General features: G+C 40.0%; 1 protein-coding gene and 1 long non-coding RNA gene across 3 annotated transcripts in view; one reads left to right on the top strand and one right to left on the bottom strand.

The window, feature by feature from the left end:
• The window catches only part of LOC138985972 (uncharacterized), an 86,739-nt gene extending 85,796 nt beyond the window's left edge, over nt 1-943 (bottom strand). The window contains exon 1 of the long non-coding RNA XR_011462903.1: nt 660-943. This is a non-coding gene — a long non-coding RNA (uncharacterized lncRNA). The remainder of the gene's footprint in view (nt 1-659) is intronic.
• A 35-nt stretch (nt 944-978) lies between these two features.
• TNKS (tankyrase) overlaps nt 979-14,811 on the top strand; it is a 157,025-nt gene continuing 143,192 nt past the window's right edge. Inside the window, exon 1 of one of the 2 annotated variants that reach the window (XM_070364361.1) lies at nt 979-1,721. In XM_070364361.1, coding sequence (XP_070220462.1) covers nt 1,049-1,721 — 673 coding nt within the window. In that variant the 5' untranslated portion in view covers nt 979-1,048. The remainder of the gene's footprint in view (nt 1,722-14,811) is intronic. The other variant, XM_005907917.3, reaches the window with a different exon arrangement.

The following is a 14,811-nucleotide window of genomic DNA, read 5'->3' as shown; positions in this document are numbered from 1 at the left end:
TCAGTCAAGTTTAAGATGAGAAATGAAAGCACAGAGATAACAGAATAGAAAAAAACATAATTTTAGTAGTTAACATTTATTGAACTATTAATTCCATTTTGCAGAGGGGAACCTAAGACAAGAGGGGTTAAATAGCTTGCCCAAATCTACACAGTTCGTTCATGGCAGAGCCTGGATTTCAATCCTTCAATCCGAACTTCTATTTTAAAATGAGGTACTTAACGGAGCACATAGAGTGAGAACTCTCATAGAGAGGGGACATAGAGACCAAGGGATTAACTGGGAGGGGGAGAAGGCCGCATTAAAAAAAAATTTTTTTTTAACCAGTGGGCTAATTATATGTGTTGTATGTTAGTCGCTCAGTCGTGTCTGACTCTGCGATCCCATGGTCTGTAGCCCATCAGGCTCCTATGTCCATGAGATTCTCCAGGCAAGAATACTGGAGTGGATTGCCATTCCCTTCCCTAGGGGATGTTTCTGACCCAGGAATCGAACCTGTCTCCTGCATTGCAGGCAGATCTTTACCATCTGAGTCACAAGGGAAGCAGACAGAACACTTTGTATATGTTAGCTCATTTAATTCCGCTAACAATTCTATTCGATAGATACTAGCTCATTTTTCAGACAGGGGCACTTGACATTTGATAAACGACACATACCTTGCACAGAGTTCCATCTCAATAGCAGGTTCTGCAGCAAAACAAGGAAGACTGAAGGAGACTTGGCAACAGAACGGTACAGGGCAAGGTAAGCAGGTTCAAAATGAGAAATGCAGGAAAAGTTTCTCACTTAAGCCCAGGCTAGTTTCAGTTTTCAAATCTCCCCGCCCAGCCCGCGAAGGCGTCACAAAGCCCGCCCCTCGGCAGCAAGGCCACGCCCCCTTCCGCGGAGGGGCTCGGAGCTCCCAATACTTCCCTCCCACCCTTTGACCCCGCCCACTCCTCCCAGCATCATTTCCTGTGCGCTGGGCACTAATTGGTCCGGCAGTCGGAAGTGAGGGCGGGCGGTGGGTCCGTTGCCGCAGTGACAGAGCTGGGGGAGTCCGAAGATGGCGGCGTCGCGTCGCTCTCAGCATCATCACCACCATCATCAACAACAGCTCCAGCCCGCCCCAGGGGCTTCGGCGCCGCCGCCGCCACCTCCCCTCCCACTCAGCCCGGGCCTGGCCCCTGGGACCACCCCGGCCTCCCCTACGGTGGGCGGCCTGGCTCCGTTCGCCTCCCCGAGGCACGGCCTAGCGCTGCCTGAGGGGGATGGCAGTCGGGATCCGCCCGACAGGCCCCGATCCCCGGACCCGGTTGACAGTGCCAGCTGTTGCAGTCCCACGAGCACAATCTGTACGGTCGCCGCCGCTCCGGTGGTCCCGGCGGTTTCTGCCTCATCTGCCGTCGGGGTCGCTCCCAACCCAGCCGGCGGCGGCAGTAACAATTCACCGTCGTCCTCTTCTTCCCCGACTTCTTCCTCCTCTTCCTCTCCATCCTCCCCCGGATCGAGCTTGGCGGAGAGCCCCGAGGCGGCCGGAGTTAGCACCACAGCACCATTGGGGCCTGGGGCTGCGGGCCCGGGGCCAGGGGTCCCAGCAGTGAGCGGGGCCCTGCGGGAACTGCTGGAGGCCTGTCGCAATGGGGACGTGTCCCGGGTAAAGAGGCTGGTGGACGCGGCAAACGTGAATGCTAAGGACATGGCCGGCCGGAAGTCTTCTCCCCTGCACTTCGCTGCAGGTCAGAGACTTTTTGAATTGTTTATTAAGGGTTTTGTGTTTGGCACTGGGCTCCGGGTAGGGAAAGAAAACGAGTTATGATGATGCGAACGATGGGGGCGTGGTGATGATGCCTCAGTACTTCTCGGGAAGCCTTGAGGTTCCTTTCTTTAGGTGGTGCCAGGGTGACGGGGGCGTGGTAGGGGACCGTGTGAGTCCCTTCTTTTTAGTTTGCACAGTGATCCTTGTGCTCATCCCCAGCCTCCCTTAGTGGTCGTCTCAGGACATGGATATACTTAACTTGAGTTCCGAGTGTGTCGGAATAAAGTTGATCTGAGCAGTGTTAGAGTAGTTTTGTCGTGTGTTTGCTGATTTCCTTTTTACAGGAGTAATGTCGCATGAGGACAAACTAGACCAAGAGAGGTTTAATAAAACTCAACAAGTGTTAAGTAGCTATCGTAACCTTATTATTAATATAAGAGACTTAAATGAAGTTAGTGAAACTTTTTCCGCTTTTGAGGTAGTGTACAGTCCGATTGGGTAGATCAAAATGTGCCTATGTGAAACAACTGGAGAAGAATATTTGGATGCATTATGTGATGGCAGAAGAAAAAGCTTTGAAGTTCTGGCAACTGCTGTCTGTTGCTTGTGTAACAGATAATTTACCTTATCTCAGTAGCCTCAGTCTCCTCATGGGCAAAAATGTATATGGGGATTGTGTGAGGATTTACTGAGAAGTATCTGGAACCTAAGTTCTCCCCCTGAAATACTTATTCCTAAAACCTGGACCGCTGCACACTTTTATTTTTAAAGCAAGTAATTATTTTTTTTAAAAAACCGATAATATGTTTTTATAAAATACAGAGAAATTTAAAACAAAAAGGATCATAATCTCATTGCCTAGATACCTCCTATTAACATTAAAAAATAAAAATGCTAAGGTTATATACCTTAGAAATGTTACATTAGAAATGTGTATGTTGTATGTACATTCATATAGTACAGAAATATACGAAATGAAAAAGCATCACACATAATCAGAGATGATACTCCGAAGATAACTTCTGTTAAGTTTCATGCTGTATTTCTAATATATACCACTCTTTGAGTTTGTTCTGTTAATGTAAAGCGTATGTTAAGAACTTAATGTATTGTTTATTTCTACCAGAACTCGGAAAATATTTTTATCCTCATTTTACAGATGATGAAAGTGAAGCATGTACACTTAAATAATCCTAAATTCACAAAAGAAGTAGTGGAACTTGGATTTAAACTTAGTTTGATTTTGAAATGTGTGAAGTCCAGGTTGAACAATTACACTTGGTTTAAGATGACTTTTCATTTTTGTGAGTAATTTTTATGGAGTTTTCACTTTGGCAGTGTTTGGGGAGAAGAATTAATTGGGGGCATATACACTCCAAGAGTAATGTTCACATTTTTTTTTTTTTTTTTGCAGTCCATACTTAGCAATAAATTTTATTTTGTAACATGCAAAGTGAATCAAAAGTTTCAGGAAACAGTTCTTTGCCTTGCTACATGTGTTGTACTCTGATATTTTATATCCTAATCCATTTCCTTTCTTGCAAATGCTATTTGTTATCCCATTAATGAGTCATGGTCAGCAGTGTGAGAAATACTTAACAGGAAATCATTATTAGATCGCTGGGAATGTGGACACTACTATTAGGAAAGATTGAGGGCAGGAGGAGAATGGGGCGACAGAGGGTGAGAGGGTTGGATGGCATCATCAACACAATAGACCTGAGTTTGAGCAAACTCGGGGAAATGGTGAAGGACAGGGAAGCCTGGCATGCTGCAGTCTGTAGGGTCACAAAGAGTCAGACATGGCTTAGCAACTGAACATCAACTATTAGGAATGTAGAATTGAATCAAAATCAGGCTCCCATTTAAGTGGACAGATGCTCACAAGTGTTGCTTATTTTAGATGAAATCATTTCTTTTTTTTAGGCAGGATGAAAGATCTATAATAAATGAAGCATAACTGCCTTTGTAGACTTTATCCCAAATTTTCCTATTAGAACACGTTGTTTCACGAATCTTGCCGTTTTTCATCATACTGCATTGTAAGTAATCACTTGCAGATGATAGTTACATTAATTTTGGTAATATTTAGGATTAGTCACACATAAAATAGTGCTTATCTCCCAAGTCACATCTTCTGTTTGCCACAATAGTTACTTTTTATTCTGTTTTTAGAGTTTTATGTGTACCCAGCTAAGCTAGAAGACAAACAGTGAAACAGTCCTGTAATTATGTTGTAGTTATGAGACCCTAATCTTGAACTGGCTTATTTAGGGAAAAAAATAATCTGTTTTAGTTCCGTGTGGAAAAGGGAACAAAAACAGTGAAACTGTCTATGGTGTAAAAGCGTAATACTATAGTCAATTTACTGTATTTCATGTTTATGTTCATAGCATTAAAGCTTTGTTTAATCTAGTCTTGTTCATGCCTAGGCTGGGTAATTAAAAGTGATTCTCAGTTGACTATTACATGATTGGAATGCTAGTCACTGAATGTCATGGAAGAGCTGTTTTAAAGATAGGAAATTGGTACCATGCCTTGGATGAAAAGATTTAAAAATTGTAGTTCCAGTGTTCCACAAATCTTTAATTACTTAAGATGTGAAAGTCACTCAGTCGTGTCCAGCTCTTTGGGACCTTATGGACTTTACAGAACCCCATGGAATTCTCCAGGCCAGAATACTGGAGTGGGTAGCCTTTCCCTTCTCCAGGGAATCTTCCCAACCCAGGGATTGAACCCAGGTCTCCCACATTGCAGGCAGATTCTTTACCAACTGAGCCACAAGGGAAGCCCAAGAATGCTGGAGTGGGTAGCCTATCCCTTCTCCAGCTGATCTTCCTGACACAAAAATCAAAACGGGATCTCCTGCATTGTAGGCAGATTCTTTACCAAGTGAGCTGATAGCTTATCATAGGTTGGTGTTAAATATTGACACAGTTTTGAAGTGGTCAGTTGTCCTTACCCTTATGGAGCTTACAGTCTACTGGGGAAAACTAAAAGCAACAATAACAAAAACCCCACAAAGTGTCCTAGAGTGATAGGAAAAGTAAACTGTTCTCTTTTGGAGCAGGCAGTAAGGACGTTTGTCCTGATTTTAGATCATTTAAAGAAGTCTTTCTAGATAAAGAGATGTTTTAAAGCGAGGATTTAAAGGATGAGTCCAAGCTAGCCAAGCAAAGATGGGAAGGAAGAATGTTAATTAATGCCTTTATTTCCATTTAAAAATAAGTATAGTTCTATGGAATGAAATGAAATCATTTTTAAGGCTCTTTGAAGTGGTGTGAAGTCGTATTCATATTTAAATCCTTATGTCTTTTTTTTAAACCATAAGTCTTTCCAGCAGCGGAGTTAAGAATCCTTTCTATCCCACTTTGGACTCTGATAATTGTTAAATGTGTCTTAGAGACAGTATTAATAATGTCCCCAACTAGAAACATAATCTTTAGTTTCCACTATTGGTATAGATTCTTACAGTACTGCTTCTGATACCTTCTTAAAATGACTGTATTAAAATGATCCAGAAGAAGGAAATGGCAACCCACTTCAGTGTTCTTGCCTGGAGAATCCCAGAGACAGAGGAGCCTGGTAGGAGGCCATCTATGGGGTCTCACAGAGTCAGACACGACTGAAGCGACTTAGTAGCAGCAGCAGCGGCAGCAGAGTTTATATAAGACTTTTACAGATAAGATGCTTGACCTTGGTTGTTCAAAGGACTATCAAAGCTGTTGAAATAGGATCAATTTAGAGTGATGTATCTCCTGAATTCAATTCCTAGTAATGACATATTGTTGTTAAAGGACCAGTATATTCTGATGAGTTTTCTTTTTAAAGAAAAGTTCGGATAAGGTCTTTGTGAAAAAACAACGAAAAAAGTGTTTAATGAAGCACTGATTTCTGAAATTTCATGGTATTTACTTTAAACTGAAGAAATTTTGAAGTAGGCTTCCTGGTTACTTGAATGGTGAGCATTAGTTAACGTATGACTTGACTAGGACTTGTAATACAGGGTACTTCAATATCAAAACCAGCAAAATATGTATGGGAGTTTTGTGCTTTCTTTTGATTTGACAGATATCTCCCTCAACGCATATTAACCGTATAGAGATTGCCCTACTCATTTCTCTTTCTCTTAATTTTTTCCATCATGTCCATACTTGTCCCCCTACCTCCATCTCCTTCACTGTTTCAATTCTGTTTAAAAAAGAACGAAACAAAACACCGGGCTCTAGACTGTTGTTGCCCATCAGTAGGTAAAAAAATGAGTCAGAACACTTTAGTTCTGGAATGGGAATCTTTCTATACGTTATCTGGCAAAGTCCTTGATTATACAAATGTTTATATAGTTATATAGTCCTTGATTATAGCAAATGTTTTTGCCTCAAGGTTTAGCAAAGGTCCGATTTGATATAAGAAGAAAAGGTGCTAGTTTCATAAATATCTTCTCAGACTTAAAATTGTTGGCTACAAACTGAATTATCTTTTACTTAGTCTTTTCTCAACATCTTATACTTTGGTTAAGGTACCACTTTAAAAAAGTTCACATAGAACTTTTAGTTAGACAGGTGTACAAAGTGTCTCTTTCTTTTGGATTAATGGTACTGCTCTTTGGAAGCAAATGATTGAAAGAGCAAATTAGTTAAATGAAGGTGTTACGTAGAAGTGTCTCTCAATAGTAGTAAGTTGGTAACAAGCAGACTGCAACCATAGAGGAATACATACATCGGTTAAAAATACTGTCTGATTTCTGTTATATACCTGTCTGCTTATATTTTCCTTTATACATCAGTATTTTTTTTTATGATGTGTAATTTGTAGACATTTGTGCAGCTGCCCGTAAATACACCAGTATACATATCATTATCCAGAGTTTAGTGTTTGTTTAAAGATTTGTCTTTTCATATAAAATCTGTACAAATCTTACATCTTATACTCACAGAATTCTGACAAATGCAAATGCCTGTATAATCCAAATCGTTACAGCTAATTTAGAAAGTTCCTTCATGTTATTTCCCTCTATCCCTACCCCTCCCCTCCCAGCAGACACATTGTTCCAACTTTTTTCCACTATAGATTGGGTTGTCTGTTTTAGAAGTTCATATAAATGGAATTATGCAATATTTCCTTTTTTGGTAAGACTTCTTTTGCTAAACATAATGCTTTTGATGTAACTTGTATCAGTAGTAGGTACTTCATTATATGAGCATGCTACGTTTGCTTTATACCTTCAGTTTGGTTTATCGCTACTTTTAGACCCTTAGGCTGTTTTCAATTTTTGACTATTACGAATAAAGCTGTTACACTCATTCTTGTAAAATTCTTTTTGAGAACGTAGATCTTTCTCAGTAGCTCGTATTGAAATTGCTGGGCTTTAGGGTAGGTAAATTTTAAGTTTTATAAGAAACTGCCAGACCTTTTCTCAAGGTGGATGTGCCATTTTACATTCCCATTAACAACATACAAGAGTTTCCATTGTTGCATGTCTTTGCCAACATTTAATGTTTTCTGTTGCTTTCATTTTAACCAGTCTGATGAGAATGTGTGGTATCTCATTCTGCTTTTATTTTGCATTTCCCTGACCTTTCCATGTGTTTATCTGCCATTTATATTTTTTCATAAAGTCCACTTACCTTTTTTTAAACTGGGCAAATCAGTAGGACTATATTAGTATATAGTATTATAAGGCTATTAGTATATAGCCTTACTGTATTCAGTTCAGTTCAGTTCAGTTCAGTCGCTCAGTCGTGTCCAACTCTTTGCGACCCATGAATTGCAGCACTCCAGGCCTCCCTGTCCATCACCAACTCCCGGAGTTCACTCAGACTCATGTCCATTGAGTCAGTGATGCCATCCAGCCATCTCATCCTCTGTCGTCCCCTTCTCCTCCTGCCCCCAATCCCTCCCAGCATCAGTCTTTTCCAGTGAGTCAACTCTTCACATGAGGTGGCCAAAGTACTGGAGTTTCAGCTTTAGCATCATTCCTTCCAAAGAAATCCCAGGGCTGATATCCTTCAGAATGGACTGGTTGGATCTCCTTGCAGTCCAAGGGACTCTCAAGAGTCTTCTCCAACACCACAGTTCAAAAGCATCAATTCTTCGGCACTCAGCCTTCTTCACAGTCCAACTCTCACATCCATGCATGACCACTGGAAAAACCATAGCCTTGACTAGATGGACCTTTGTTGGCAAAGTAATGTCTCTACTTTTGAACATGCTATCTAGGTTGGTCATAACTTTCCTTCCAAGGAGTAAGCGTCTTTTAATTTCATGGCTGCAATCACCATCTGCAGTGATTTTGGAGCCCAGAAAAATAAAGTCTGACACTGTTTCCACTGTTTCCCCATCTATTTCCCATGAAGTGATGGGACCAGATGCCATGATCTTCATTTTCTGAATGTTGAGCTTTAAGCCAACTTTTCACTCTCCTCTTTCACTTTAATCAAGAGGCTTTTTAGTTCCTCTTCACTTTCTGCCATAAGGGTGGTGTCATCTGCTTATCTGAGGTTATTGATATTTCTCCTGGCAATCTTGATTCCAGTTTGTGCTTCTTCCAGTCCAGCGTTTCTCATGATGTACTCTGCATAGAAGTTAAATAAGCAGGGTGACAATATACAGCCTTGACGTACTCCATTTCCTATTTGGAACCAGCCTATTGTCCATGTCCAGTTCCAACTGTTGCTTCCTGAACTGCATAAAGGTTTCTCAAGAGGCAGGTCAGGTGGTCTGGTATTCCCATCTCTTTCAGAATTTTCCACAGTTTCTTGTGATCCACACAGTCAAAGGCTTTGGCATAGTCAATAAAGCAGAAATAGATGTTTTTCTGGAACGCTCTTGCTTTTTCCCTGATCCAGCAGATGTTGGCAATTTGATCTCTGGTTCCTCTGCCTTTTCTAAAACCAGCTTGAACATCTGGAAGTTCACAGTTCACATATTGCTGAAGCCTGGCTTGGAGAATTTTGAGCATTACTTTACTAGTATGGGAGATGAGTGCAATTGTGTGGTAGTTTGAGCATTCTTTGGCATTGCCTTTCTTTGGGATTGGAATGAAAACGGACCTTTTCCAGTCCTGTGGCCACTGCTGAGTTTTCCAAATTTGCTGGCATGTTAGTAACTGTATTTCCTAATGTGTATGAAGCTACCCCAACACTTCCCTGATTTCCCCTGGTGGCTCAGATGGTAAAGGATCTGCCTGCAATGTGGGGGACCCAGGTTTGATCCCTGGGTCAGGAAGATCCCCTGGAGAAGGGAATGGCAATCCACTCCAGTATTCTTGCCTGAAGAATCCCCATGAACAGAGGAGCCTGGCAGGCTACAGTCATGGGGTCACAAAGAGTAAGACTCGACTGAGTGACTAACACTTCCGCTTTTCACCCCAAAACTTAGTAGCTTCAAATAACAAGCATATTTTATTTTCTGTGGTTCGAGATTCCAGGTGTAGGTCAGGAATCTGGGCAGGCAGATCCCTTACCATCTGAGCCACCAGGGAGGCCCCTTTTGTGTGTGTGTGTATATATATATTTATATATAAAACTTAGTTATATATATATGTAACTGAATCAGTGTGCTATATACCTAAAACTTACAAACATTGTATATGTTCAGTTAAAATTATTTCTGTGCATTACTACAACAGAACAATGTATAGCTATGTTTTCCATCCTTTGCAAAAAAGAATAATGTAATTTTACTTTTTCCTTGTAATTTACCTTGTAAATTTATGTTTTCATAATTTTACTGGCATTGTTAGATGTATAAACTTAGGCATGTGAAAGTATTAGTCGCTCAGTCCTATCTGACTCTTTGTGACCCCATGGTTCCTCTGTCCATGGAATACTCCAGGCAAGAATACTGAAGTGGGTTGTCATTTCCTTCTCCAGGGGATCTTTCCAACCCAGGGATCAGACCTAGTCTCCCACATTGCAGACAGACTCTTTACCGTGTGAGCCACCCCAAAAAAGAAAATATATCCTTATTTCTTTTAAAAGATTTCCCCTTTTACCTTTCATTTCTCATAAGCAGGAGTTAGGAAACTTTATATATATATGGCCAGACAGTAAAGATTTTAGGCTTCATGCCCTGTGGATCTCTGTTTCAACTGTGTCAACTGGTCACCTCTGCTTTTGTGCCATGAAAGTATCCATAAACAATGCATAAATGGATGGTATAGTTATGTTCCAATAAAACTGTATTTGTAAAAGGGATGGCCAGATTTGGCACATGAATTTTAGTTTGCTGATCCCTGTCATAAGGCATTGTGTGTATTTTTTTTTTCACTTTTGTTTTCCTTCTTGTTTAGTCTTTACTTCTGAAATACTTTTTTATTTTGAGTTATTTCTGAGTTCCGTCATGTTATTCTAACTCACATATATACTAGTCTTTCATATCTTACATCTTTTTCATATTGTCTTTTAGCTAATATTGAAATAGTAGATCCTAATTTTGGTTTTTTGGGGGGTCATTTTCTTCTAGTCTATATTGCTAATAGAGGTGTTACCCTGCTTACATTCTTATGAAAACTCTGCATGGAATTTGACCTCATTTTTTTTTTTTTTTTTTTACTGCTCATTTTTAGAGAAATTAATTGCTAAATAATCAAGGATAAAAATAAAAGCCTGAACCTTGAGGGTAACTCCCCTTGTCCTTTCTCCTCATGTTGGACATGGAACTCTGACCTAGAATAGAGTAAGTCTCACAGGAAGGTTTGCAGGATCATCTCTTACAGGCATAGCATTTAAATTAAGCAGCATAATTTTATATTAATATCTTAGTTTATATAGCCTACATTGCTGCTTTCTAGGAGCCTTAACCAGAGACATTGTGCTAAGGGCATTTTATAGGTAAGATGTCTTCCTCATAGTCTATTTACATAGAAATTTTCATGAAGAGAGGCTTAGTCTAGTCACCTGCCTTTTTTTCCTCCCCGCAGGCATCCCTTTCTTTCGCAAGGAACTGACTAGGTCACAGGCTAGGTATGCCTTTCTTCCAAACCAGACATGATTCTTTGGCAGTTTAAAGACCAAAGAAATATATCTGAAGGATATATCTTCAAGAGCCAAGTTGTGAGCATAGATATGTTTAAAAAAAAAAAAAAAAAAAAGTTGGATCTGCAACTTAGAGCCCAGGAGAAGAAAAGTGATAGAGGAATGTAATAATGCTAAGCACATGCATTTTATTTTAGTGTTAGGTCTTAGAAAGGAGTAAACATCACCATGAGTCTGCAATGAAACGCAGGTGAAAACACTAGAGTAACTTATTCATAAATGTATTTAATAGCCTGTTTTTGCTTTTTGGACAAAGAAATGTTTTGAGTAGTTGGTTGTAAAATATGAGAGAGATACAATTGAAGACACAAGAGCCTCTTAAATTCTCGTTTTTCCCCTATGTCAGGGTACTTAAAGTTACCTTGGTCTATGTTTATTCTTCTGACAGGAACACTCAGAAAGGTAGGTTGTAGCCCTTATCTTGGGGGGAACCTAAAACCTGTATCATCAATGTGGGTTCATAATAAGAATTGAGGAGAAGGCAATGGCACCCCACTCCAGTACTCTTGCCTGGAAAATCCCATGGACGGAGGAGCCTGGTAGGCTGCAGTCCATGGGGTCGATAAGAGTTGGACACGACTGAGTGACTTCACTTTCACTTTTCACTTTCATGCATTGGAGAAGGAAATGGCAACCAACTCCAGTGTTCTTGCCTGGAGAATCCCAGGGACGGGGGAGCCAGGTGGGCTGCCGTCTGTGGGGTCGCACAGAGTCGGACACGACTGATGCAACTTAGCAGCAGCAGCAGCAGAACTCTTATTAATGTGGAATTTTGCATTTTCCTTTAATTAGGAGATGTCCTGTCATTATTTCTACATTTATCTGCCCTCTCTTCCAGTCCTCTGTCTCGCCTCTCTCTTCTCTCCTTTACTTCAGTTTCTCCTTATCCGATGTTTTTTGGGAGAGTTCGTCAACCGGTTTTTCCTCAGGAATTGTTTCATTTATTTCCACTGTTATCCAGTCAATTTATTATATCCTTCATTTCTCCTATTATATTTTTCATGATAATATTTCCAGTTGGTTTCACTTGATAGATTTTTGTTCTCATGTTTTCAGTATTCTCCAGTTTTTCGCTGGCAACACTTAATTTGCCAATTTTAAATATCTTTTTTTGGTCTATTAATTCTGCTCTCATTTATTTTGTCATGGTGCTTGCACTCCTCAGTCATCCTATTATTTTCTGCTGTGAGCTTATAATCCCTTGGAAATGACAGCTACTTGGGCCAGTATTGCATTTGAGAGGATGAGTTTGGGGTTCTAGCTTTTGGTTCTCCATGTGGTTTTAGCCAAATAAGGGCATGCGTCAGGGTAGAGAGGCCCTGGATGTGAAGCCATCTAGGTGCTCAGGGTTCCCCTGACTCTCTTCTGTCTTGTAGGCATGTGCTTTGCTTCCCACCTCAGCCAGGTTCCACTGTTCTGCCTCGTATTGTCGCTTCTCTTTTGGCTAGAGGTGCACTGGAGATACTGAACTCATGTTCTGCTGCAGCACAGGGGACAGGGTGGCAGAGGTGAAGGGAGGACTCAGGTCACTTGCCTCTGTTCTCTGTCCTAGCCAGGGTGACCGATCATCTGCAGTTAAGCTGATGTTTCTTCCCACAGTGGCACTCAGCCTTTTTTTTCTCTTCCTTCCCAAGGAGCTGTGATTTTTTTACCTTGTTTTTGTTTGTTTGTTTTGTATTTTTGTTGTTGTTTAAATGGCATCTGGAATTCGTGTCTTGTCCTTTCACTTTTGGTGTTTTTTCCCAGTGTTTTGGGGGAAAACATACATTTTTCTACTGCTTCCTAATGAAATACTTCATTTTTTAGTGCTTCCTAATGCCATAGTTCTTTTCTTCTATCTAACTATAAATGTTTTCCTTTCTAAATCAGATTCTGTAAGATGGAGAAATTAAATTGGGCAGAATCCACCTTTGACAAATGAAAAATATATGCAACTTTATTGCTTTATAGAAGTCATTTTGTAGTTGGCTTTCTAAACTGTTATTTTAGAAGTAACAGGGAATATACTTCCTTTTGCTTAACCATGACTTCTGATCTAATGAAATGTAAAATAGTTCTTTATTTAAAAGCTGATATAGTTAGAATTGAAATTAGAAAAGGAAGTAATAATGACTTTGAATGTTAAGTAAAAAATGTATTTTTTTTGTCATAGAACATTTCTTATAAAGTAAGCAGAAATCTAATAGGTATCCAGAGATCTGTATATATTGGACTGCGTAAATTTAACCCAGTCCATAGAAAACCTTTGACATTTTAAAGAATTATCGCAAGACTTTCCCTACCTCCCAGTTTAGAACATAATATTGTGGCATGTAATTTCCTCTACGTGTGCATGTGTGCCAAGTCGCTTCAGTCGTGTCTAACTCTTTGCGACTCTGTGGGCTGTAGCCCTCCAGGCTCCTCTGTCCATGGGGTTCTCCAGGCAAGAACACTGGAGTGGGTTGCCAGTGCCCTCCTCCAGGAGATCTTCCTGACCTAGGATCGAACCTGTGTCTCCTGCAGCTCCTGCATTGCACGTTTCTTTACCACTGAGCCAGCGAGGAAACCCATAATTTTCTCCATAAAATGTGGTGAAACTGAAAACTTAAAAAAAATAGAACTACCCATCATGTTGAAATGGATCTGCTCTGCTGGGTGTCCTCCTAATTTTGAGGCTGCCTCCTGCACATCAGCCAAGATACAGGTGTGAGTCAGGCTTTTTTCCTTCTAGTTTTATTGAGATAAAGTTTGCTTTATCACACTGTATAGTTTTTAAGATGTATGGCATAATGATTGATTTATGTATGTCATGAAATGATTATCAGCGTAAGTATAGTGAATATCTGTCATCTCATATAAGTAGAAAATGAAAAAGAAACAAATGTTTTTTCCTTGTGATGAGAATGCTTAGGATTTACTCTCTTAACATCTTTCATGTGTAACCTAGAGCAGTTGTAACTGTATTTGTTCTGTTGCACATTACATCCTTCATACTTACTTATAGCTGGACTTGTCTGTATTGACAATCTTTATTCAGTTCCCCTTCCTGCAGCCCCACCCGATCTCTGATAACCACAAATCTGATCTCTTTCTCTGAGTTTGTTTACTTTTTAAATACAGTTGACCTATGAATAATGCAGTGAACATAGTGGTGCAAAAAAGATATTTTTTGAATTAGTGTTTTACTTTTGTTCAGAAAAATACCCAGAAGTGGACTTGCTGGATTGTCTAGTAGTTTTTTTTCTTTTGAGGAACCTCCGTACAGTTTTCCATAGTGACTACATGGTTTTCATTCCCACCAACACTACACAGCAGTTCCCTTTTTTCCACATCCTCACCAGCACTTATTATTTGTTGTCTTTTTGATAATAGTTATCCCAAGAGGTGTGAGGTGGTTTTTATTTGTATTTTCCTGATAAACAAGGAGTTGAACATATTTCACGTGTTTCTTGGTCATCTGTATGTGTTATTTGGAAAAATGTTCAGATCCTCTACCATTTTTAAAATTGGGTGGTGTTTTTTTTTTTTTTTTTTTTTGGTGTTGAGTTGTATAAGTTCATTGTATATTTTTGGTATTAACCCCTTTATCAGACACATCATTTGCAGATATTTCATTCAGGAGGTGGCCTTTCATTTTGTTGATAGTTCCCTTCATTGTGCAAAACTTTGTAGTTTGATGTAGTCTCATTTGTTTACTCTTGCTTTTGTTTCTCTCACCTGAGGAGTCATAACCCCCAAAATATTGCTAAGACTGAGGTCAGAGAGTGTACTGCCAATGTTTTCTTCTAGAAGCTTTGTGGTTTCAGGTCTTAAATTTAAGTCTCTAATCCGTTTTAATTTATTTTTGTACATAGCGTGATAAAGTAGTTCACTTTGGTTCTTTTGCCTGTAGCCATCTAATTTTCCCAACATCATTTATTGATTTTTAATTCAGTACAGTTATAAATTACTGTGCTTAATAGACCTTTAGAGATGCTCACAGATACCTGGAACTGCTGCTGCTGCTGCTGCTGCTAAGTCGCTTTAGTCATGTCCGACTCTGTGCGACCCCAT

The sequence above is a fragment of the Bos mutus genome, chromosome 27 (genome assembly GCF_027580195.1).
Source record: "Bos mutus isolate GX-2022 chromosome 27, NWIPB_WYAK_1.1, whole genome shotgun sequence".
Taxonomy (NCBI): Eukaryota; Metazoa; Chordata; class Mammalia; order Artiodactyla; family Bovidae; genus Bos; species Bos mutus.
The sequence above is the reverse complement of the archived record's forward strand: the minus strand, read 5'-3'. Positions and strand labels throughout refer to the sequence as shown.